The following is a 25,101-nucleotide window of genomic DNA, read 5'->3' as shown; positions in this document are numbered from 1 at the left end:
TCTCTGTGTTGTTATTTGTGAGCTGGAATCCCAAAGAAAAGTCTGACTATAAACACTAAAATTATTAGAAAAAAAGGTAGCATACTTTCAGCTAAAAAACAAAAGGAAATACTGAACATGTGTTCATAAGTCAAGTCTGCCTACCTTGGCCAGTCAAGGCACTAGGCACCAAGGCAGAAGCTATTCTCTTTAACACACAGAGTCCTATGCCACCTGAGAATATCTTTCTGGCAATGCCAGCTGCTTTGACCTATGTCTGCAGGGAGTACCCCTGAGCACACATACTGATTATGTTCTTCATCCTCCTTTGCTTCAACTTGAACATTGGATAGATCCAGCTCATGTTACTTTTGACTCTGTGCTTATAACTGGACCTTGGGACATCTGAAGAAAGGATTGCATTTAAGTTTTCCTTGGGATTTGAATCACTTCCTAGTTGCATAGGACATCATAATAATTATGTTCCTATTAAAGGGCAAATAGGAGCTTATGTTCTATAATATGTCAGAACCACTAATCACATGGGTCTCATTTCAAGCTATTCTCCAGATTTTTCTGGTCAATATGATAATGTAACCAATGGTACTGAACTTAATCTATATCCCTGTTCATGCTGGCAGATTATTACACACAATACTTTCATTGTTTCATTATTATTATTTATGTTTGTAATTTGTTTTCTTATACAGTACTCATACATCAAATGATAATTAAATTAATCTGCAAAATCTAAAACCAAAACCATTATTGATATCATGCATTTAAAAAACTAGTAAGTGGGAGATGTCAGAACACAGTCTAAGAATGGAGTCATGTGAGCAGATTTCTGAGTGCTTATAAGAAAACTCCCATGGCTGATATGTAAAATTAAAACACAAATATCCGTATTAAAAAAAATAAAATTTGAAAAAAAAAAGAAAGAAAACTCCAAAAAACCAAGGCAAGAGTCTTGTGACCTAAGTTTCTTCAAACACAGAATTTTTCTTGGATTATGCTTTCATATCCCTCCCAGGAGTAGTGGATAGGAGTGAGTTTACTTTGGATTATTTATTACAACTGGCTATTGTTATTTGTTTACATGACACTGTGGAAAAACATGTTTCTGCCACATACAGCTTGTCTACCATGTATGGCTTCTCTGTCACATGCAGCTTGCCCAAATTGATCGTACACTTTGCTCATTTGATTCCTCTTGACCCTCAGAATATAAATTCTCTAATGCTCTGAATAACATTGGTTATTGCATAAGACTTAAATCCACCTCATTTCAGCTACATTCTCCCAGGTCCTACTGCCTCTACCGTGGTAAAGAATAGGTAACTGAACCGAAGAATCTGTGGTGTGGATACATAAAACACATTAGTCCTGTGAACTAAATGTATGGAATACTACAAAATGCAACAGTGCAGGCACACAAACAATATAAAGAAAGGATAATGAGGAGTCTGAAATCTCTCACCCCGATATGATGAAGTAGGTCAACTATAGAACCTCCAGATAGGGCCACTCTCCAAACACGAAAATAACTAATCTTATAAAACATGATATGCTCAGAAATAGATAGTCAGGAATCAGAAGTTGGATGGCTCAGAAATCTAGGATAGAACCAAATATGACTGACAAAAATAAGGCACAAAATGATTCCTAATAACATTCTGCTATACTCATAGATCATCAAAGAGGCTTCCTACAGCAGCTGATGGAAGCAGATGCAGAGACTCACAGACAAACATTAGGCAGAACTTGTAGAATCTGCAGAAGAGGTGGAAGAAAGATTTTTGGAGTCAGAGGGGTCAAGGATACCAGGAGAACACAGCCCACAAAGTCAACTAAGCAGGGCTCATAGGGGCTCATAGCAACTGGAGTGGTAACCACAGAGGCTGCATGGGTCTGAACCAGGCATTTATGCTGTGATTGTTTAGCTTGGAGTTTTTGTTGGACTTAAAACAAAGAGAGTCATGGGGGTTTCTACTCTTTTGCCTTTTCATCAGACCTTTTCCCTCCTACTGGGTTACTTCATCAAACCTTGATATGAGGGTTAATGCCAACTCCTATTCCATCTTGTTATTTTGTTTCATTGATATCACTGAGAGGCCTGCTCTATTCTGAAGGGAAGCAAAGGAGCTGTGGATCCAAGGGGAAAGGGAGGTGGGAGTGATTTGGGAGAAGGAGAAAGAGGGGAGGCTGAAGTCAGTATGTATTATGTGTGAGAAGAATAAATTTTAAAATATAAGTTCATTTTAAACAAAGCAGAATTCCCATGTAATTATTACAGAAAGGTGACAATGACAAATAATTCAGTAACTAGACACAAGACAAAATACTATGCCTTGACCCTTTAACAATTGTTGGACACTGAGCTGATGATGATACTAAAATACAGTAACACAGCACTCAAGGGAAAAAATTGTTGTAAATATATTGTGGAAATAAAGAATGCAGAGTCATATTACAAGGCTTTATTCACTTTAGATCATAAGTTCCTCAGACTTTAAAAGGATTTTTTCAGCTAGTTCCTGTGTTTATAACAAGATTCAACATGGACCTAAATTTAATGTCTGGGCCAATAAAGTCAGAACTCTTAAACTAATGGGGGAAAGCCAAAGGAATAATGATGGACTAATGACCACATCTGGTCAAGACAGTATAGCAAAGCTAAGACTACATTTCTGATCAATATGACAGGATACCCCACACTTAACTGGCCTACAATACACCAACACAAGAGTTTATATTATGTCTTTATTCAGTTCATTTAAGTCTTTCATGATAAAAGGAAGGAATGGACTATTATGTACACAGTGAACTCAAGTTTACTAAATGTCCCAATAGTTTTTTGTTTTTATTTCAGTTTTGTGTTTATTTTATTCTATAATTTTTTATTTAAATAGAAAATTTATGGTGATATTTTATTTGTACTGAAATGTGATTTTATTTGTATGTTAATAAATAAAGTTGCCTGGGGGTCAGAGCTAAGAGCAAGCCATAGCAGAAGTCTGGCAGTGGTGGTGCACACCTTTAATCCCGATCACATGACAGGCAGATCTCTGAGTCTTCAAGGACACAGCCAGCATGGAGACACATGCCTTTAATTGCAATACCAACTATAGAGACCTAGAGGTCTGTATAGACAGGCAGTGATGTGGAGGTCATGTGGTTGGGTTTACAACCAATAAGAAGGCAAAACAGAAAGTCAGTAAAATGACAGACACACAGGAAGTAGCCCTGTTTCTGAGGGGAAGGACAGCAATGGCAGAAAAGGTAAGAATGCAGTTTTAAGTCACAGCTCTTAGCTACTGCTCTGACCTCTTGGGCTTTTAACTCTGCATTTGGCTCTGTGTTTTTTATTTAATAAGACTTTTACATCTACAAAAGTACTTTCCTTTTACAAACTAATCCATGTTCCCACTCCCTCCTCTTCTGCTTGCCCACACAATCCCCCATATACCCCCACCCCCTACTCATAGAGGAGAAGGCCTCCCTAGGGTCCCTGTAGTCAATTCAGGGTGGCATACCAAGTTGAGGCCAGACCAAGCCCTTCCTCCCTGCATCAAGGCTGAGTAAGGCTTTGCACCATAGGGAATGGGCCCTAAAAAGCCAGTTCCTGTACCCATGATTAAGCCTGTTCCCATTACTAGGGGACCCACAAACACATTAAGCCAAGTAACTTTCACCCACATTCAGAAAGCCTAGTTCTGTCCCATGCAGGCTCCCCAGTGCTCAGTCCAGAGTACATGAGCTCCCTTTAGCTTGGGTCAGCTATTTCTGTGGTTTTTCCCATCAGCAGCATTGTTCATAATAGCCAGAACCTAGAAACAACCTAAAGAATGGAATGAAGATAATGTACATTTACACAATGGAATATTACACAGCAGTTAAAAAAAATGTCATCATGAAATTTGTAGGCAAATAGATGTAACTAGATAAAACCATCCTGAGTGAGGTAACCCAGACCCAGAAAGACAAACATGGTACGTACTCACTCATAAGTGAACATTAGATACAAAGCAAAGGATAACCAGGCTACAATCCACAACCCCAGAGAAGCTAGGTAAAGAGGAGAACACTAAGAGGGACACACATGGATCGCCCCAGGAAGGGCAAAGGGTTAAGATCCCCTGCGTAAACTGGGAGAGAGGAAGACAAGGAAAGGGATAGGAGGGAATGTGAGGTGGGAAAATGGAGGATAGACGGGGAGGGAGAGCAATGAAAGAGTGTTTCGTTTAGAGGATGGAGAGAAATCTGATGCTAGGGAAAACCCAGGACCTCACAAGACTGTCCCCAGCTAAGACTCACAGCAATGGTGGAGAGGGTGATTGAACTAGCCTTTACCTGCACTCCGATTAGTGTCTACCCTAATTTTCATCATAGAACTTACATCCAGTGACTCATGGAAGTAGATGCAGAGACCCACAGCCAAGCACTTGACCAAGATCCTGGAGTTGAATTAAAGAGAAGAAGAAAGGATTATAAGAGCAAATGGGGTCAGAATCAAGATGGGAAAAACCACAGAAACAGCTGTTTTTGTGTTTTCAGACAGGTCACCAGTGTGAAGCCCTGGCTAACCTATAACTTGTTACATAAACGTGGCTGGCCTTGAACTCATAGAGATTTACCTGCATCTACCTGCCAAGTATTGGGATTGATTGAGGGTATTGCACCACTGTGCCCAGAATCTCCAAAGGATTATTTTTAATTTAAATATACTTTTTAGAATTGATACAGGAATATTGTATGTACAAAATTTCTAATCCCCCTTCTCACAAACAATTCCTCCCATGTCCTCAACTTCCTCACAAATGCACAAGCTCTTTTATTTATTGTTGTTGCATACACACACATATGTACTTATGTGAAACCTATTGAGTTCATTTAGTGTTACTCATAGTCCATTCGTTTAGGGCTGAACCCTTGGGATTACAGAACCTATTGGGGCTCACGAACCTGAGCACTACTAAGTGATTAAGCAGCAAAGAAAGGAAGTAAGTCATATGATCCTGATACTAAATATTTATTTTAAATAAGAGGAACCAACACAAGACAAACTGGATGGGTTTGTGGTGGGGGCAGTGTTTGCTTTTTTTTTAATTTATGTATTTATTTATTTATTTATTTATTTATTTATTTTTTATTTATTTTACATCTCCACTACAGCCTCCCCTCCCTCCTTCCCTCCCATTCCCTCCCTCTCTGCTCAATCCATCTCTCTTCCACATTCGCTCAGAAAGGGGCAGGTCTCCCATGGGCATTAGCAAAGCATGGCATATCGAGCTGAGGGACAGAGTTTGTCTCAGTTTCTTGTGTTTTGGCCTTGTGTTTCACTGTTGTTATTGTTGGTCAAGTGGTTTTTTTAAAGATTTTTATATTATGTGTACATTATTTCTGCATTATGACTGTGTATGACTTGTATGTCTGGTTCCCATGAAGGACAGAAAACAGCATCAGGCTTCCTTGGAACAGCTGTTAGACAGTTATAAGCCATCATGTAGAAGCAAGGAATCAAATCAGGGCCTTGGAAGAGCAACCAGTGATCTTAACAACTTTAGCATCTCTCCAGCCCCCATTCAGGGATTCTTTTTCACTATTGACTTTTGTATGATTGATTTGTTTTGGTTTTGAGAGAGAAAAATCATAAAGTTGTGTGGGTTTGAAAGGGAGCAGAATCTTGGGAGGATTTAAGGGGATGAGGAAAAGCATAATCAAAATATATTGTGTGAAAAAAAATTTTTTTAATCAGTATTAGAGATGATATCGGTACAATTATGTTCAGAGTGAAAAAGGGATAAAGAATGTCCAAGAAGTGACATCAAGAGAAAAGAATGTTAGGTCAATGTACAAACTGTGTAGTGTATGTGTCAATGCAAAAACACAACACTCTTCTGAAAGCAGACAGAGAAATATGCTGCACCCAAATACGAATGACCAGAGCTCAGGACTATAGAGTTTGCCATGCCAAATCCCATGTTCCTACTGGTAATAGTTTCTTGCAGTTTATACTTATGAATCGGGACATTATATATCAGATAAGCAGGTCACAGAAAAGTGGGAAAATCTCATCTATGGGCCTCGGGTGCTATCAGATGACATTATAGCCTTCCAGTTGTTAGAAAATGGGGATCAGTTTGTAGATCCCAAAGATTTTGCCTAGTGGTCACAAAGTCATTTGCTCACAAATAGTGAAGACAGAAAATCATTACTAGGAGGGTGAGAGATGGCCCTGAGTGATTTAGCTCTGCACCTGCAACATTCCACCCTCTCCACACCATTGAAGTTCTTTTTTTTTTAATTTATTATGTATACAGCATATATAACTGCAGACCAGAAGAGGGCACTACAGATAGCTGTGAGCCACCATGTGGTTGCTGTGAATTAAACTCAGGACCTCTGGGAGAGCAGTCAGTGCTCTTAATCTCTGAGCCATCTCTCCAGCCCCTGAAATTCTAATCATTGAATAGCCATTATAGTAACAGCTTCTTTCCAAGAAATTTCATTCACATGTGTATGTATGTATGCCTGTAGGTAGGTAAGTGTGTATATTATACACATAGAGATTAATTTAAAATAGCAGAATATACCTCCGTGTTTGTTTCTCTATTACTCACTGAGCTGTAAGATCTCCAACACTTATCATTCCCTTACAGCATTTCTGATATTAGAAGCCAAGTGATCCTCACACTTACAGTCTGAATCATCAAACTTCTATGTGAGCTTTGCACTGCAGCACTTTAAGGCCCTGTCTTTGTCCAGCTTCTCACAGCTATGAATATGTATACAATGGGAATGAATTGATCTAAATCCTGTCAGACAGCAAAGGTGAAGAATTGCACCATAATTCTTTGCATTAACCTCCAGATTCTTGTCATTATCTCTGTTAAACAAATTCAAGATGAAGCAAATTCCCAAGGACCAGAAATGAAAAATGCGTCACTGTAGTTCCTGGAAATTTGTATCATCTACCAATGGCTGCATGCCATGGAACAGATTAACTCTGGTTTATTTTCAGGGAGTTACAGGTCATTTTCCAGAGTTCAGCATGGGTGGTGGTGCTCAAAGTTTCTAATAAAGTAAATGTTTAACAGACTGGGTTACAGGAAAAAACATTAGCAGGATTTTTTGGTTACTTGGTAGAAAACAGGTCACTCCCTGATACCAACAACAGAATGAATCACAGTTCTATAACTGGTGTGAAATGAGATGGGCATATTAAGAAGAGCTCAAGAACAATCCTATTTAGTGTGTTTCTGTGAAACAGACTTTATTTAAATATTTATAGTCCCCTGGGTGTAAGCATTTCTGCTTCCCATTGGAGACAGTCATTCAGCCACAATGGCCTTTCAGGATCTCTTGAATCAAGTCGGAAGCATGGGGAGATATCAGATCCTTCAGATGGCTTTCCTTCTGATTTGCAATGTCATGGTGATTCCTCATACTGTTTTGGAGAACTTTACTGCAGCCATCCCTGGTCATCGCTGCTGGGTCCACATCCTTGACAATGACACTGTCTCTGACAGTGAGAGTGAAAGCCTGAGCCAAGATGACCTCCTGAGGATCTCCATCCCACTGGACACCAACATGAAGCCAGACAAGTGCCGTCGCTTTGTCCAACCACAGTGGCATCTCCTTCATCTGAATGGCACCTTCTCCAATGTGACAGAGCCAGACACAGAGCCCTGTGTGGATGGCTGGGTATATGACCAAAGCACATTCCTCTCCACCACAGTGACTGAGGTAAGTGGCTTCAATAATATCAACCCCTCAGTGAATTTGTTACCACAGTTTGGCAATAGCTCACATAGTATATATTATTGGAACTTACTGCTGGATTAATTTAATTGCAAGAGTCTTATTCAATAATTTTAATGACTCAAACTTAAAGAAATATTTATGTTTCTGATTCTTTTGTTCAAGTAATGAGCTCATCTTAAGAAGTAATACTAAAGGACCAGCCGCCAGCTCCCATCCACCCCGGAACTCCCATCTGGGCCGGAGGTGAGTGGCTGGGGTTATAGTCAGAGAGGCAACTGCCCCTGGGTCCCAACCATGGCCACCAGCCATTCTGGGAGGACCTGCCCAACTTGGCCCCAGTTTCTGGCCATTCAGCTGGCCCTGCAGGAAGGCTCCCCTTTTCCAAGACTGCAGGCAGATCCTGCAGTCTCCACACCCTTCCCCCACACCTATTTGCCTGAGACCCCAGCCACTTCCTGAGACTCAGAGACCAGCCCCCAGCTCCCATCCACCCCAGGACTCCCATCTGGACCAGAAAGCCCCCAGCTACCATCTGCCACGGAACTCCCATCTGGACCAGAGCTTCCATCCTGTCCCGGAACTCCCATCTGGACAAGAGGAGCTCCCATCTGGACAAAATAAGGAGACCCCAGGGACTTCCTGAGACTCAGAGTCCAGCCCCCCATCTCCTATCCGGCCAGCACTCTCATCTGGACCAGAGCTCCCATCTGGCCCAGAGCTTCCATCTGGACCAGAGAGAGGCTCCCTAAATGTGTCAGCTCTGTCTGGACCAAGTACACTAATAAGACCAAGAACGAACCCACAAGGAGATGGGCAGACATCAAGGCAGAAGTACATTACAACAAAATAAAGAGCAATACAGCATCACCAGAACCTAGCCGTTCTCCAACAGCTAGACCTGAACATCACGGAATGGAAGAAGAAGAAGAGAAAACAACCTTATAAGTAACGTCATGAAGAGGCTAGAACCTTATACAGAAGAAATCAAAAATAAAGTGGAGGAACAGACAACAAATGGGCCAAGACTCCCCTGGGGATTCATTTAAACGTGGTGGATTCAGTACAGGCAGGTCCAGTCCCCTCCTTCCAGGCTGAACAAAGTGTCCCTGTGTAAGCCCAAGGTTCCAAACAGCCAGCTCATGCACCGAGGACAGGTCCTGGTCCCACAGCCTGGGAGCCTCCCAAACAGATCAAGCTATTCAATTGTCTCACTTATCTAGAGGGCCTGATCCAGCCGGGGACACCACAGCCGTTGGTTCACAATTCATGTGCTGCCATCCTTTGGCTATTTGTCCCTGTGATTTTCCAATCTTGGTCTCAACAATTCACACTCTTACAGTCCCTCCTCTCTCTTGACAATTGGACACCTGGAGCTCCACCTGGGACCTGGCCGAGGATCTCTGCATCCATCTCCATCAGTTATTAGATGAGAGTTCCAGCATGATTGTTAGGGTGTTTGACCATCTGATCACCAGACCAGGTCAGATCAGTCCCTCTCTCGAACATAGCCAGCAGTCTACAGAGGATGTATCATTGTGGATTTCTGGGGACCTCTCCAGCACTCTGCCTATTCCTGTTCTCATGTGGTCTTCATTTATCATGGTCTGTTATTCCTCGTTTTCCCCCCTTTGTTCTTGATCCAGCCGGGATCTCCTGCTCCCCCAAGCTCTCCCTCCCTCAAATCTTGCCCTTCATTACTCCGACTGCCATCCAGGCTGTTCATGGAGATCTCATCCATCCCTCCATCATTGGGCAATCCCCGTGTCTTTCCCAAGGTCCCACCTTCCAGGCAGCCTCCCTGGAGTTGAGTAGCAGTCCACTCATCTTTGTTTTACATATAGTATCCTCCTATGAGTGAGTACATACCATGTTTGTCCTTCTGAGTCTGGGTTACCTCACTCAGGATGATTTTTTCTAGATCCATCCATTTGCCTGCAAAGCTCATGATGTCATTGTTTTTCTCTGCTGTCTAGTACTCCATTGTATATATGTACCACATTTTCTTTTTCCATTCTTCAGTTGAAGGGCATCTAGGTTGTTTCCAGGTTCTGGCTATTACAAACAATGCAATGCTGATATGAACATAGCTGAGCAAATGCCCTTGGGATATGATTGAGCATTCATTGGGTATATGCCAAAGAGTGCTACAGCTGGGTCTAGGGGGAGATGGATTCCCAATTTTCTAAGGAAGCGCCATATTGATTTCCAAAGTGGCTATACAAGCTTGCATTCCCACCAGCATTGGAGGAGAGTTCCTCTTGCACCACATCCTCTCCAGCATAAGCTGTCTTCTGTGTTTTTAATCTTAGCCATTCTGACAGGTGTAAGGTGGTACCTCTGAGTCGTTTTGATTTGCATTTCCCTGATGACTAAAGATGTTGAGCAATTCCTTAAATGTCTTTCAGCCATTTGAGCTTCCTCTGTTGAGAATTCTCTGTTTAGTTCTATAGCCCATTTCTTTTATTTTTCTTTATTATTATGTGTTTTAAATTTTATACATCAGCTATGGGTTCCCCTGTCCTCCCCCCTCCCACACCCACACCCAGCCTCTCCCCTCCATTCCCATGTCCTCCAGGATCAAGGCACCCCTAGGATTCATTAAAACCTGGTGGATTCAGTACAGGCAGGTCCTGTCACCTCCTTCCAGACTGAGCAAAGTGTCCCTGAGAAAGCCCAAGGTTTCAAACAGCCAGCTCATGCACTAAGGACAGATCCTGGTCCCACAGCCTGGACGCCTCCTAAACAGATCAAGCTATTCAATTGTCTCACTTTTCCACAGGGCCTGATCCAGCTGGGGGCTCCACAGCCTTTGGTTCATAATTCATGTGCTTCCATTCATTTGGCTATTTGTCCCTGTGCTTATTCCAATCTTGGATTCAACAATTCACGCTCTTGCAGTCCCTCCTCTTTCTCGACAATTGGACACCTGGAGCTCCACCTGGGTCCTGGCTGAGGATCTCTGCATCCACTTCCATCAGTTATTGGATGAGAGTTCCAAGATGGCTGTTAGGGTGCTTTTCATCTGATCACCAGACTAGATCAGATTAGGCTTTCTCTAAACCATTGCCAGCAGACTACAGAGGATGTATCATTGTGGATTTCTGGGGACCTATCCAGCACTCTGCCTATTCCTGTTCTCATGTGGTCTTCATTTATCATGGCCTGTTATTCCTCATTCTCCCTTTCTGTTCTTGATCCAGCTGGGATTTCCTGCTCCCCTAAGCTTTCTTTCCCTCAAATCTTGCCCTTCATTACTCCAACTGTCATCAAGGTTGGTCATGTAGATCTCATCCATTTCTCTGTCATTGGGTGATCCTTGGGTCTTTCCTAGGGTCCTGTTTTCTAGGTAGCCTCCCTGAAGTTGTGTAGCAGTCTAGTCATCTTTGTTTTACATATAATATCCGCCTATGAGTGAGTACATACCGTGTTTGTCCTTCTGAGTCTGGGTTACCTCACTCAGGATGATTTTTTCTAGATCCATCCATTTGCCTGCAAAGCTCATGATGTCATTGTTTTTCTCTGCTGTCTAGTACTCCATTGTATATATGTACCACATTTTCTTTTTCCATTCTTCAGTTGAAGGGCATCTAGGTTGTTTCCAGGTTCTGGCTATTACAAACAATGCAATGCTGATATGAACATAGCTGAGCAAATGCCCTTGGGATATGATTGAGCATTCATTGGGTATATGCCAAAGAGTGCTACAGCTGGGTCTAGGGGGAGATGGATTCCCAATTTTCTAAGGAAGCGCCATATTGATTTCCAAAGTGGCTGTAAAGCTTGCATTCCCACCAGCATTGGAGGAGAGTTCCTCTTGCACCACATCCTCTCCAGCATGAGCTGTCTTCTGTGCTTTTGATCTTAGCCATTCTGACAGGTGTAAGGTGGTATCTCAGAGTCATTTTGATTTGCATTTCCTGGATAATTAGGGATGTTGAGCAATTCCTTAAATGTCTTTCAGCCATTTGAACTTCCTCTGTGGAGGATTCTCTGTTTAGCTCTATAGCCCATTTCTTAATTGCACTGTTAGGCATTTTGATGTCTAATTTCTTGAGTTCTTTATCTATTCTGGATATCAGCCCTCTGTCAGATGTGGGGTTGGTGAAGACCTTTTCCCATTCTATAGGCTGTCGCTTTGTCTTGTTGACCATGTCCTTTGCTCTACAAAAGCTTCTCAATTTCAACAGGTCCCATTGATTGATTGTTTCTCTCAGTGTCTCTGCTTCTGGTGTTATATTTAGAAAGTGATCTCTGGTGCCAATAAGTTCAAGAGTACTTCCTACTTTCTCTACTATCAGGTTCAGAGTACCTGTATTTATGTTGAGGTCTTTGATCCACTTGGATTTAAGTTTTGTGCATGGTGACAGATATGGATCTAATTTCAGCCTTCTACACATTCACATCCAGTTATGCCAGCTCCATTTGTTTAAGATGTTTTCTTTTTTCCATTGTACATTTTTGGCTTCTTTGTCAAAAATTATATGTTCATAGGTGTGTGGGTTAATGTCAGGGTCTTCAATTCGATTCCATTGGTCCTCATGTCGGTTTTTATACCAGTACCAAGATGTTTTTATTACAATAGCATATAGTAGAGCTTGAGGTTGGGAATTGTGATGCCTCCAGAGGTTGTTTTATTGTACAGGATTCTTTTGGCTATCCTGGATTTTTTGTTTTTCCATATGAATATTATTCTTTCCAGATCTGTGAAGAATTGTGTTGGTAACTTGATAGGAATTGCATTGAATCTGTAGATTGCTTTTAGTAAGATTGCCATTTTTACTATGTTAATCCTGCCTATCCATGAGCATGGGAGATCTTTCCATTTTCTAACATCTTCAATATCTTTTTTCAGGGACTTAAAGTTCTTGTCATATAGGTCCTTCACATGCTTAGTTAGAGTAACCCCAAGGTATTTTTTATTATTTGTGGCTATTGTAAAGGGTAATGTATCTCTGATTTCCTTCTCAGCCTGTTTGTCTACTGTATATAGAAGGGCTACTGAGTTTTTTGAATTGATCTTGTATCCTGCTATGTTGTTGAAGGTTTTTATTATCTGTATCAGTTCCTTGGTTGAATTTTTGGGGTCTCTCATGTATACTAACATGTCATCTGCAAATAGGGAGAGCTTGACTTCTTCCTTTCCAATTTGTATCCCTTTAATCTCTTTATGTTTTCTTATAGGTCTGGCTAGTACTTCAAGTACTATATTGAATAAGTAGGGGGAGAGGGGACAGCCTTGCCTTGTTCCTGATTTTAGTGGTATTGCTTTGAGTTTCTCTCCATTTAATTTGATGTTGGCTGTTGGCTTGCTGTAGATTGCCTTTATTATGTTTAGGTATGTTCCCTGTATTCCTGATCGCTCCAAGACCTTTATCATGAAGGGGTGTTGGATTTTGTCAAATGCCTTTTCTGCATCTAGTGAGATGATCATGTGGTTTTTTTCTTTGAGTTTGTTTACATGGTGTATTACATTGACGGACTTTTGTATGTTGAACCACCCTTGCATCCCTGGGATGAAGCCTACTTGATCATGGTGGATAATTGTTTTGATGTGTTCTTGGAGTCTTCTTGACAGTATTTTATTGAGTATTTTTGCATCAATGTTCATGAGGGAGATCGGTCTGTAGTTCTCTTTCTTTGTGCATCTTTGTTTGGCTTGGGAATCAGGGTAATTGTAGCCTCATAGAAGGAGTTTGGTAATATTCCTTCTGCTTCTATTGTGTGGAACAATTTAAAGAGTACTGGTATTAAGTCTTCTTTGAAGATCTGGTAGAATTCTGCAGTGAAACCATCAGGTCCAGTGCTTTTTTTTTTTTTTTTTTTTTTTTTGGTTGGGAGACTTCTAATGATGGATTTCCTCAGGGGTTGTTGGACTATTTACATGGTTTATCTGGTCTTGATTTAACTTAGATATGTGGTACCTATCCAGAAAATTCCATGTCTTTTAGATTTTCCAGTTTTGTGGAGTAGAGGGTTTTGAAGTATGACCTAATGATTCTCTGGATTTCCTCATTGTCTGTTGTTATGTCCCCCTTTTCATTACTGATTTTGTTAATTTGGATGCTTTCTCTCTGTCTTTTGGTTAGTTTGGATAAGGGCTTGTCTATCTTGTTGATCTCAAAGAACCAACTGTTTGTTTCATTAACCCTTTGTTTTGTCCTCTTTATTTCTATTTTATTGATTTCTGCTCTCAATTTGATAATTTCCTGGCGTCTGTTCCTCCTGGGAGACTTTGCTTCTTCCTGTTCAAGGGCTTTCAGGTGTGCTGTCAAGTCACTAGCATGAGATTTCTCCAGCTTCTTTATGTGGGCATTCAGTGCTATGAATTTCCCTCTTAGCACTGTTTTCATAGTATCCCATAAGTTTGGGTATGTGGTGTATTCATTTTCATTGATCTATAGGAAGTCTTTAATTTCTTTCTTTCATTCTTCCTTAACCCATTGGTGATTCAGTTTAGCATTATTCAGTTTCCATGAGATTATAGGATTTCTGTAGTTTTTTTCTGTTGTTGTAATCTAACTTTAAACCATGGTGGTCTTATAGAACACAGGAGGTTATTCCATTTGTTTTGTATCTGTTGAGATTTGCTTTGTGGCCAAGTATGTGGACGATTTTAGAGAAGGTTCCATGGGTTACTGAGAAGAAGGTATATTCTTTTTTGTTTGGGTGGAATGTTCTGTAGATATCGATTAAGTCCATTTGAGCCATAACATCAGTTAAGACCATTATGTCTCTGTTAAGTTTCAATTTCGCCAATCTGTCCAGAGATGAAAGTGGGGTGTTGAAGTCTCCCACTATTAATGTGTGGGGTTTTATATGTGATTTAAGCTTTAGTAATGTTTCTTTTACATATGTGGGTGCCCCTGTGTTTGGGGCATAAATGTTCAGAATTGAAACTTCATCTTGGTGGATCTTTCCTGCGATGAGTATGTAACGTCCTTCATCATCTCTTTTGATTGATTTTAGTTTGAAGTCTATTTTGCTGGATATTAGGATGGCTACACCAGCTTGCTTCTTAAGACCATTTGATTGGTAAGTCTTTTCCCAGACTTTTATTCTTAGGAGGTGTCTGTCTTTGAATTTGAGGTGTGTTTCTTGTATGCAGCAGAATGATGGGTCCTGTTTTCATATCCATTCTGTTAGTCTGTGTCTTTTTATAGGTGAATTAAGTCCATTGATATTAAGGATATTAATGACCAGTGAGTGTTCGTTACTGTTGTTATTTTTATTTTTTGGTGGTAGTGTGTGTGTACTTCTCTTCTTTGGGGTTTACTGCTGTGGTATTATCTATTGCCTGTGTTTTCATGGGTGTATCTGCCTTCCTTAGATTGGAATTTTCCTTCTAGTGCTTTCTGTAGGGCTGGGTTTGTGGATAAGTATTGTTTAGATCTGGTTTTGTCTTGGATGTTCTTGTTCACTCCATCTATGATGATTGAATGATTTGCTGGGTATATTAGTCTAGGCTGCCATCCATGGTCTCTTAGTGTCTGCATTATATCTGTCCAGGTCCTTCTGGCTTTCAAAGTCTCCACTGAGAAATCAGGTATTATTCTGATGGGTTTGCCTTTATAAGTCACTTGGCCTTTTTGCTTTGCTGCTCTTAATATTCTTTCTTTATTCTTACGTTTAGTTTTTTAATTATTATGTGGCAAGGGGACTTTTTTGGGGGGGTCTATTCTGTTTGGTGTTCTATTAGCTTCTTGTATCTTCATAGGCATTTCCTTCTTTAAGTTGGGAAAGTTTTCTTCTATGATCTTGTTAAATATATTTTCTGTGCCTTTGAGTTGGTATTCTTCTCCTTCCTCTACCCCTATTATTTGTAGGTTTGGTCTTTTCATGGTGTCCTAAATTTCTTGGACATTTTGGGTCATGACTTTGTTGGTTTTAGTGTTTTCTTTGACTGATGAATCTATTTCTTCTACCATATCTTCAACCCCAGAGATCATCTCTTCCATCTCTTGCATTCTGTTGGTTATACTTGCCTCTGAAGTTCCTGTTTGTTTACTCAGATTTTCTATTTCCAGCATTCCTTCTGCTAGTGTCTTCTTCATTTTTTCTATTTCCCTCTTCAGGTCTTGGATTGTCTCCCTTGCTTTTTCATGATTTTCATTCAAGGATTTATTGTTTTCTTTATTGTCCTTTCCTCTGGTTTTTTATAGCATACTTCCCATTTTTTGTTTGTCTGTTCCTCTACTTTATTTTTGATTTCTTCTGTATAAGGTTCTAGCCTCTTCATGATGTTACTTATAAGGTTGTTTTCTTCTTCTTCTTCTTCTTCTTCTTCTTCTTCTTCTTCTTCTTCTTCTTCTTCTTCTTCCATTCCATGATGTTCAGGTCTAGCTCTTGGAGAAGGGCTAAGTTCTGGTGATGCTGTATTGCTCTTTATTTTATTGTATGTACTTCTGCCTTGACGTCTGCCCATCTCCTCTTGTGTTCGTTCTTGGTCTTATTGGTGTACTTGGTCCAGAGAGAGTTGACAGATTTAGGGAGCCTCTCTATGGTCCAGATGGAAGCTATGGGCCGGATGGGAGCTCTGGTCCAGATGAGAGTGCTGGCCGGATAGGAGATGGGGGGCTGGACTCTGAGTCTCAGGATGTCCCTGGGGTCTCTTTATTTTGTACAGATGGGAGCTCCTCTTGTCCAGATGGGAGTTCCTCTGGTCTCTGGTCCAGATGGGAGTTCCAGGGCAGGATGGAAGCTTGGGGCTTGTCTCTGATTCTCAGGAAGTGGCTGGGGTCTCAGGCAAATGGGTATGGAGGCAGGGTGTGGAGACTGCAGTGTCTACCTGCAGTCTTGGAAAAGGAGAGCCTTCCCACAGGGCCTGCTGATTGGCAGGAAACTGGGGCCAAGTTGGTCAGGTCCTCCCAGAATCTCCTGTGTCTAGCGGTGGGACCCAGATGCAGTTGCCTCTCTGACTACAACACAGGCACTCACCTCTGGTCCAGATGGGAGTTCTGGGGTGGATGGAAGCTGGGGGCTGATCTCTATATCCCATTTCTTAAGTGGACTGTTGGACATTTTGATGTCTAATTTCTTGAGTTCTTTATCTATTCTGGATATCAGCCCTCTGTCAGATGTGGGGTTGGTGAAGACCTTTTCCCATTCTGTAGGCTGTCGCTTTGTCTTGTTGACCGTGTCCTTTGCTCTACAAAAGCTTCTCAGTTTCAACAGGTCCCATTGATTGATTGTTTCTCTCAGTGTCTATGCTACTGGTGTTATATTTAGAAAGTGATCTCTGGTGCCAATGAGTTCAAGAATACTTCCTACTTTGTCTTAGATCAGGTTCAGAGTACCTGGATTTATGTTGAGGTCTTTGATCCACTTGGACTTAAGTTTTGTGCACAGTAACAGATATGGATCTATTTGCAGCCTTCTACACATTGACATCCAGTAATGCCAGCTCCATTTGTTGAAGATGCTTTCTTTTTTCCATTGTACAGTTTTGGCTTTATAGGGGAACCCATGGCTTATGTGTCAAATTAAAACACAAATATAATAATAATAATAATAATAATAATAATAATAATAATAATAATAAATCATGCAAAAAAAAGCAAGAACCAATTGTATGATGTGGCCAAGAAACATTTCATCCAGCAAAATACTAAAAAAATGACTGTCAAATGATGGAAAACAAACTGCCAAACAAATGTAAACAAGCCGGTGTAGCTATCATACAAACCAAACTTTAATCAAATCATTTTCATCATGAGATAAAAATGGACACTATGTACTAATAAGAGAAACAATTAATCACAATAATATACAATTGTAAACTTTTACCCACCAAATATTGGAGCCTCTAATTTCATAAAATGAACTTTAAAAAGACATAAAATATCATATGCATTCTAATGTATAATAATGAGTGATTTTAATACTCTATTCTCAAATTTAGTTAGGTCTTCCAAAGTATAAACTTGGTATTCTTCTCCTTCCTCTATCCCTATTATTTGTAGGTTTGGTCTTTTCATGGTGTCCTAAATTTCTTGGACATTTTGGGTCATGACTTTGTTGGTTTTAGTGTTTTCTTTGACTGATGAATCTATTTCTTCTAACATATCTTCAACATCCTCTCTTCCATCTCTTCATTCTGTTGGTTATACTTGCCTCTGAAGTTCCTGTTTGTTTACTCAGATTTTCTATTTCCAGCATTCCTTCTGCTAGTGTCTTCTTCATTTTTTCTATTTCCCTCTTTAGGTCTTGGACTGTTTCTCCTGCTTTTTCATAATTTTCTTTCAGGGACTTATTGTTTTCTTCTGCTTTAATTGTCCTTTCCTCTAGTTTTTTATAGCGTTCTTCCCATTTGTTGTTTGTCTGTTCCTCCACTTTATTTTTGATTTCTTCTGTATAAGGTTCTAGCCTCTTCATGATGTTACTTATAAGGTTATTTTCTTCTTCTTCCATTCTGTGATGTTCAGGTCTAGCTGTTGGAGAAGGGCTAGGTTCTGGCAATGCTGTATTGCTCTTTATTTTGTTGTATGTACTTCTGCCTTGATGTCTGCCCATCTCCTTGTGGGTTCATTCTTGGTCTTATTAGTGTACTTGGTCCAGACAGAGCTGACACATTTAGGGAGCCTCTCTCTGGTCTAGATGGAAGCTCTGGACCGGATGGGAGCTCTGGTCCAGATGAGAGTGCTGGCCGGATAGGAGCTGGGGGGCTGAACTCTGAGTCTCAGGAAGTTCTGGGGTCTCCTTATTTTATCCAGATGGGAGCTCCTCTTGTCCAGATGGGAGTTCCAGGACAGGATGGAAGCTCTGGTCCAGATGGGAGTTCCGGGGTGGATGGAAGCTGGGGGCTTGTTTCTAAGTCTCAGGAAGTGGCTAGTTTCTCGGGCAGATTGGTGTGGGGGCAGGGCATGGAGGTTGTAGGTTCACCAGAGGGACTTGGATTAGGGGAACCTTCCTGGTGGGGGTGGGGGGTCCTGCCCTATGGCCATAACCGGGGGCTCAGTTGGGCAGGTCTTCCCTGGAGTGGCTGATGCCCTGGGCTGTTACCCAGGTGTGGGCCTCTCTGGGTGTGATCCCAGGCACTCACTTCTGGTCCAGGTGGGAGTTCCAGGGCAGGATGGAAGCTGGGGCCTGGTCTCTGATTCTCAGGAAGTGGCTGGGATCTCAGGCAAATGGGTATGTAGGCAGGGTGTGGAGACTGCAGGATCTGCCTGCAGTCTTAGAAAAGGGGAGCCTTCCTGCAGGGCCCGCCAATTGGCCAGAAACTAGGGCCAATTTGGGCAGGTCCTCCCTGGATGGCTGGTGTCCAGGGGTGGGACCCAGGGGCATTTGCCTCTCTGACTATAACCCCAGGCACTGACCTCTGGTCCAGATGGGAGTTCTGGGCTCATATGACCTGGGGGCTGGTTGCTGAGTCTTTGTAAGTGGCTGGGGTCTCTGGTCCAGATGGGAGTTCCGGGGCAGATGGGAGCTGGGGGGTGGTCTCTGAGTCTCAGGAAGTGGCTGGGGTCTCAGGTAAATGGGTGTGGGAGCAGGGTGTGGAGACTGTGGGTTCTCTGGTTCTTGCTTTTTAATTCTCTCAATTAGTCTGTGTCTTTTTAGTGGTATGTTCAAGCTAATTACATTTAAGTTTATTATGGAAATGGTTGATATTTCCTAACAATTTGTTAGGTGATAGTCTGGATTACTGGTTTACTAGAACCTGAAGGAATAAAGGTCTCTGATAGAGAGGTGTCAAGATGGCAGGACAATGGGTAAGAGTATAATGAAGACAGAAAGCTGGGATCAGGAGGTCTACATTGGCTGATGCCTCAAGTTGAATGAAATGGTACAGCATCCAAAATATTGTTTTCAGGGGAAAATGGGACAGAGTCATCAGAAAGCTAACACATGATGGGATAAAGTTAACCAGAACCTAATCAAGCAATGTTGTGAAAAGAGATCACAGGATATCTCAACTATGTCACAGACCAATTACATAGAAGCCTTGGGACTAATAAGACCCAGCTGCAGACAGGACCCTGCCAAGTCTGCCCCTGGACAAGGACGCAGAATTACCATTCCATTTGTTCTTTCATCAAGGCACATAAGAAAGGCTTGGACAGGCCTGGATCCCAACAATTGATATTTATTTTCTTCCTCTAATATTGATTTTGAGGGTTTGCTGAGTTGCTATGTTGGGCATGGTTGTTTCTTTCCCAAATGTACTTTATTTATCTGTGCTTTTGATTAAGTGTATGCATGCATGTAATCATATGAAGAAAGCTGCCTCTCATCTTCCTCCTTGCAGATAATTAACTAAGAACTTTCGGCATTGCTCACCTGGTTGTCAGGCATCACTTTAATTTGTTTCTGTCTTGAAATGTCCTCATTTCTCCAGTAGTTTTGAAAGAGTAATTCACTGACTGTAGTGATTTTTGGCTCACAATTATTTTCAAAGATTGGAATATTTCATTTGATGCTCTTCTGACTTGTATGGTTGCTGGGAAAAGTCTGGGGTAATTCTGCACTAGGAGCTTTGGCTGTGAGTGAATGACTTTCTCTTGCTGCTTTCAGGATTCCTTCTTTACTTGTGTTTTGGCATGCTGACTATAATATATCATGGAGTATTTCCTCTCTTATTTTGTCTGTTAGGAGTTCTATACACGTCTTGAATTTGGATGTCTGTATTCTATACATTTGGGGAGTTTTCTGCTATAATTTAATTAATGGTCTATCTATTCCATTTCATTTTTCTTTTTCTTCTTCTATACCATGAATTCTTGGGCTTGGCCTCTAGGACATGTCCCAGATCCAATTGGGATATGCTTGTGCTTCTTCTAGGAGGAATGTCTACATGGCATTCAGCTATGAGGACTTATGAAACATGGTAATATTGAATGAGTTGATGAGGTTGTCATGGTTGTGTGCCAAGGACCAAGGGTGAGGCTGTATACTAATCACCAAAATGACCAGCTGGAATCAAATCTTGACTTTTATATCTTATGAACATGTTGGAGACAAGATACCATACTTAAGAAATGAAATCTGTCTGCTCTCAGAGGGATGTGGTTGGCACCACAGGCCAAAGTAAACTATATGACTACAGAAATATAGACTCTTGGTCCTGGAGTGACCTTTAACACCAGGAACTTCAGAACTCTGCTCCCATAATGACCTCAGAGAAACTAAAACCAAAGCACCAGTTTCTCAAGTGATGCTGAGAACACTGGAGCCAAAGCTCTGCACTGAACTGAGAGCACTGGGCTGCAGACCAGGTTGCAAGGTCCTCTGTGACCCTGCAATAATGGGAAGCCTGAGTGCTCTGTGCTCTCTGTTCCTATTGTAGCTGGAGGCCTGATCACCTTGTGATCTATGATCTCTCAGAAACTTAAAGATGGTTACCCAGAGCTCAGTCCTCCTGAAAAACTAGAAGCCTAGACACCTGCTCCCTTTGGTTCTACAGAAACACATAATCACTTTTGCTTTAGTGATTTTGCTCTACCCCTTCCTGTTGACTTTTCTAGTTTCTCACCCTATACATATACCCCCCTACACACACACACACACACACACACACACACACACACACACACACACATCCATAAAATGTAAAATGTAAGATCTGCATGTAAGAGAAGATGTGTGGTATTTATCTTTCTGAACATGATATAATTGACTTCATATTCTGACAAAAACTACTATCAAATAAAACAGAAATTTCCAAAGCAAAGCAAGTAAACAACATCTTAAGTTAAAATATACTGCACATTTAATCATAGTTAATGCAATCACCAATACATTGAGTCTAGTTTGCTAGATTTTTTTTTCTGATTTATGTTTTATGTTCCAAGGGCAAGAGCATTAGGAGTCATTGGTACTGCCAGTAATGTGGGGGCAGCCGTGGTTCCCGTTTTAATGACCCTCACAATGTACTCTGCCTCATTACCTTGGATCATTTATGGAGTCATCTCCATCCTTGGTGGCTTGGTTCCTCTTCTCCTTCCTGAGACCAAGAACCAACCTCTGCCTGACTCCATCCAAGATGTGGAAAATGAGTGAGTAACACCTCTACCTCCCACTTACAGAATTTATATGTCAATGGTCAATGATGTGGAAAGCAAAATAGCATTCAGACCATCTCTCTTCCAAGCAATCAGATCTTTAGGCTTTTTCCCATGTGGTCATTGAGTTTGGTATAGAAGTCTATACTGTATCCCTTCATAAGGTAGATGTAAATGGGGTTGGAATTCTCTAGACACAAAGACCAGCTCTACTAGGATGTACTAATAGATTTATTGATAAATAGGTAAATTTATGTCTTCTGTCCACTCTGCCTTTATGTAAAACACATAAAGTATACGTGTTAATGTGGTGTGTGTATAATGTTTATATGTATACTGAGAGTACTGGGCTGCAGAACAGGTTACAGGGTCTACTATGCATTTATGTAAAACACATAAAATATATGTGTTGATGTGGTTCATTTGTAATGTATATATGTATACAGAGGTCACAGAAAGTCATAAGATGATTGACTCATTCTCTTCCCATTCTTAGGATTCCATCAATGAACCAGATACATGGATGGAGACCAAAGAGTATCACAATAATGCAATTAGAAGCATTTGTGTCCATGCTCAGCTTTGTACACAAGTTCCTAGGATTTGAACTCAGAACCTGCTTCTTTTGCAAAAAATACTCAATGCACTGAACTTACCCATTAATTAAACCATGAAACAAATGTTCTTGCCTATAAAATGGCATTTCATCCTTAAGAATCAGAATCATCTGTCAGCCTGGTGAGTTCTGGCAAGCCACCTGAAACTGACAGTTTCTGGAGATTTAGGGGTCTGCCATGATCACTGAATAACTTAGAGGAAATAGAACCAGATGCAGGTGACAGTGAACTTTTGCTGTGAGATTCAGATCATCTTGGTTTCATTAAGTATGAAAAGTTCACAACAGAAAGAATGACAAAGTCAATAATGAGATAAAACAAAAAAGAATAAGCAGGATTTTTAAATGTTGGTGTATTTCCTGTGCTATTTTTCCTACAAACCTCCTTGGAGAATGCTATGACCACCAAGATATTAAGTATCAAAGCTGACTCCTAGAGGTTACTAGGGAGGAGTTGGTTTTTATTTCCCCAGATTTTCTTAAATTCTTTGGTAGGAATCTTAGACTTTACAAAAGCTGATGGATGAAGGATGAGATTGCTCTTAGGAATTCAGGATATGCCTTTATTCTCTGTGTCCTTTCATCTTTGTTTACATGTTGATGGTATTTGTTGTGTGTGTTCTAGGTGGAAAGGTTCAAGGCATACAAATGAGGAAGGTGCCATCATCAAAGTGACACTGTTTTAACGAACTCTGAGAACTGGCCTCTGGTCAAATAGCAGGATAAAGAAAATGTCACTCAGAATGTGCTGTCCCAGGAGCATCCTAGGTATTAGCCAATTTTTCAATAAATGCTGATGCAAATATGGATTGGATTTTATACTACTTTTCTAAATTATTATACATAAAACACCTATAATTATTCACAGTAAGAAATGTGGAGATGACACACAAGTGCTTGCCCTCATCCCACACACTGGGGCAGCAGATGCCACTACAGTAAACAAATGTGTGATGGAGGTGTGGGAAAGACAGTGTGTGGTAGAGATGGAGAGAAAGAGAAGTACAGCAGTTCATGTGCTGTGGATAGAGGTGGAGGTTCAAAGGCTGTGAGGAACAGACAGATATGAGGAGCCTTTGCTGCCACTTGAAGCCATGTTGATGTCCTGGAGCGCTGCTGTTACTGGGGCCATACAGACTGAGTCGCCTTTCTGGCCATCTGAGGCCATGAGGATGTCTGGGCCATGGCTGTTGACAAATGCCATGTCTGAGTCCATGGCCCTGTCACAGCCTGGGTCTGTGTTGATGTCCATGCCCCTTGTTGTCACCAAGAACCACTCAGATATCTGTGGTCTGGACTATTGCTTAATGCCTTTCAGTTGTCTGGGAGCCCTACTGTCACTGGGGGCCAATTTGATCTAAGTGTCCTATGCTGCCTCCTGTGGTCATGGTGGTATCCTGGTCCAGGCTGCTGCTGAGGGCCACATCTGGGTCCAAGGAACTATGTAGCCTGAGTCTGTGTTGATGTCCACAGGCTGAGTCACCACCAAAGGTCATACAGTACTCCATGGACTGTGCTGCCACCTGAAGCCATAGTTATATCCTGGCCCATGCCTATAACAAGGGCCATGTTTGGGCGAGTGGCCCTACAGCTGCTTAGGTCTATGTTGATAACTGAGGCCTGGGTTACCATCAAGGGTCATTTGAATGATTGTGGTCTGGGCTGCATGGGGATGTCTGGACCTTGGGTGCAACTGAGAGCCATGGGACCATGGTCCTACTTTAGCTGGAGTCTGTGTTGATGTCCATGGCATGTGTTACCACCAAAGGCTGAGTGGACATGCAGTAGTCCATGGTCTCTACTGCTACCTGAAGCCATGTTGATGTCCCAGTACCAGGCTTCTCTGACTCCACCCTTCACTGGATGCAATAATTCTGATTTGACCCCTCACCAGCTGTATTACCCAGAAGAACTAGGCCCACCTTTTGACTGGTCAGTGTGGGGAAGCTGGCCCTGATGGCATGAGTGTGGGAGAGCTAGGCCCAACTCTTGTAGGCCCCTTGGTGTCTTAGGCTTGGAAGAGATGCCACCAATGTCAGGTAGGAGAACTGGTCCTTAGAGTGGGAGAATGTCCTCACCCCTTGCCAGATGCAGCACTCAGGAGATCAGGCCCCACTCCTTACCTGGGCAGCACTGTAACTGAACTTGGTGGCATAGGTATCAGTGAGGAAGCTCTGAGTGTGTGAATTTGGGAGAGCTGGTCTCGACTCTCACCTGGGCAGTGTGGGAAACTTGGCCTGAACGGCATGAGGGCTAGGGAGCTAGCCCTGCTGTTTGGGAGCTATAGCATGCCAGAGAGCAAGCCTCTAAATCATGAATATATTTTGTCTTATCAATAAAAACCAGGTGTCAAATATCAGGGTAATAACCTAAAAGATCAGAGAAGCAAAGAAGCGGCCACCAGAGACTTCTTTCCTCCTCAGATCCCGTGAACAAATGGGAACAAGATCCTGTCTTCACCTACCTTACATTCCTGTGTCCACCCCCAATTGTGCTGAGATTAAAGGCCTGAGCCTTCCAAGTGCTGTGATCAAAGGGATGAGCCTCCCAAGTGCTGGGATTAAAGGCATGCATGTCTACCACCCAGCTCTATGGTTAACTAGTTATTAGCTCCAAACTCTGATCTTCAGACAAGCTTTATTTGTCAGAACACAAACAAAATACCATACAACAAGCCCCACACCTTACCAGGGCAGCACAATAGAGCTGGCCATGGTGCCATGGGCACAGGAGAGCTAGCCTGAG

General features: G+C 41.7%; 1 protein-coding gene across 1 annotated transcript; it reads left to right on the top strand.

The window, feature by feature from the left end:
* The first annotated feature begins 7,326 nt into the window (after positions 1–7,326).
* On the top strand, positions 7,327–12,957 carry LOC118577642 (solute carrier family 22 member 19-like). The gene is made up of 2 exons (XM_036178104.1): positions 7,327–7,728; positions 12,928–12,957. Exons 1-2 carry the CDS (start codon positions 7,327–7,329, stop codon positions 12,955–12,957), a joined length of 432 nt encoding a protein of 143 aa, XP_036033997.1.
* The last annotated feature ends 12,144 nt before the right edge of the window (positions 12,958–25,101 follow it).

This window comes from Onychomys torridus, chromosome 1 (assembly GCF_903995425.1).
Source record: "Onychomys torridus chromosome 1, mOncTor1.1, whole genome shotgun sequence".
Lineage (NCBI taxonomy): Eukaryota > Metazoa > Chordata > Mammalia > Rodentia > Cricetidae > Onychomys > Onychomys torridus.
The sequence above is the reverse complement of the archived record's forward strand: the minus strand, read 5'-3'. Positions and strand labels throughout refer to the sequence as shown.

Bases quoted from the DNA above. Each gene is read 5' to 3' on its own strand.
- LOC118577642 (XM_036178104.1), top strand. From the start codon at position 7,327: ATGGCCTTTCAGGATCTCTTGAATCAAGTCGGAAGCATGGGGAGATAT. The intron at 7,729-12,927 runs GTAAGTGGCTTC...GTTTTCTTATAG, and splicing joins TCTCCACCACAGTGACTGAG to GTCTGGCTAGTACTTCAAGT.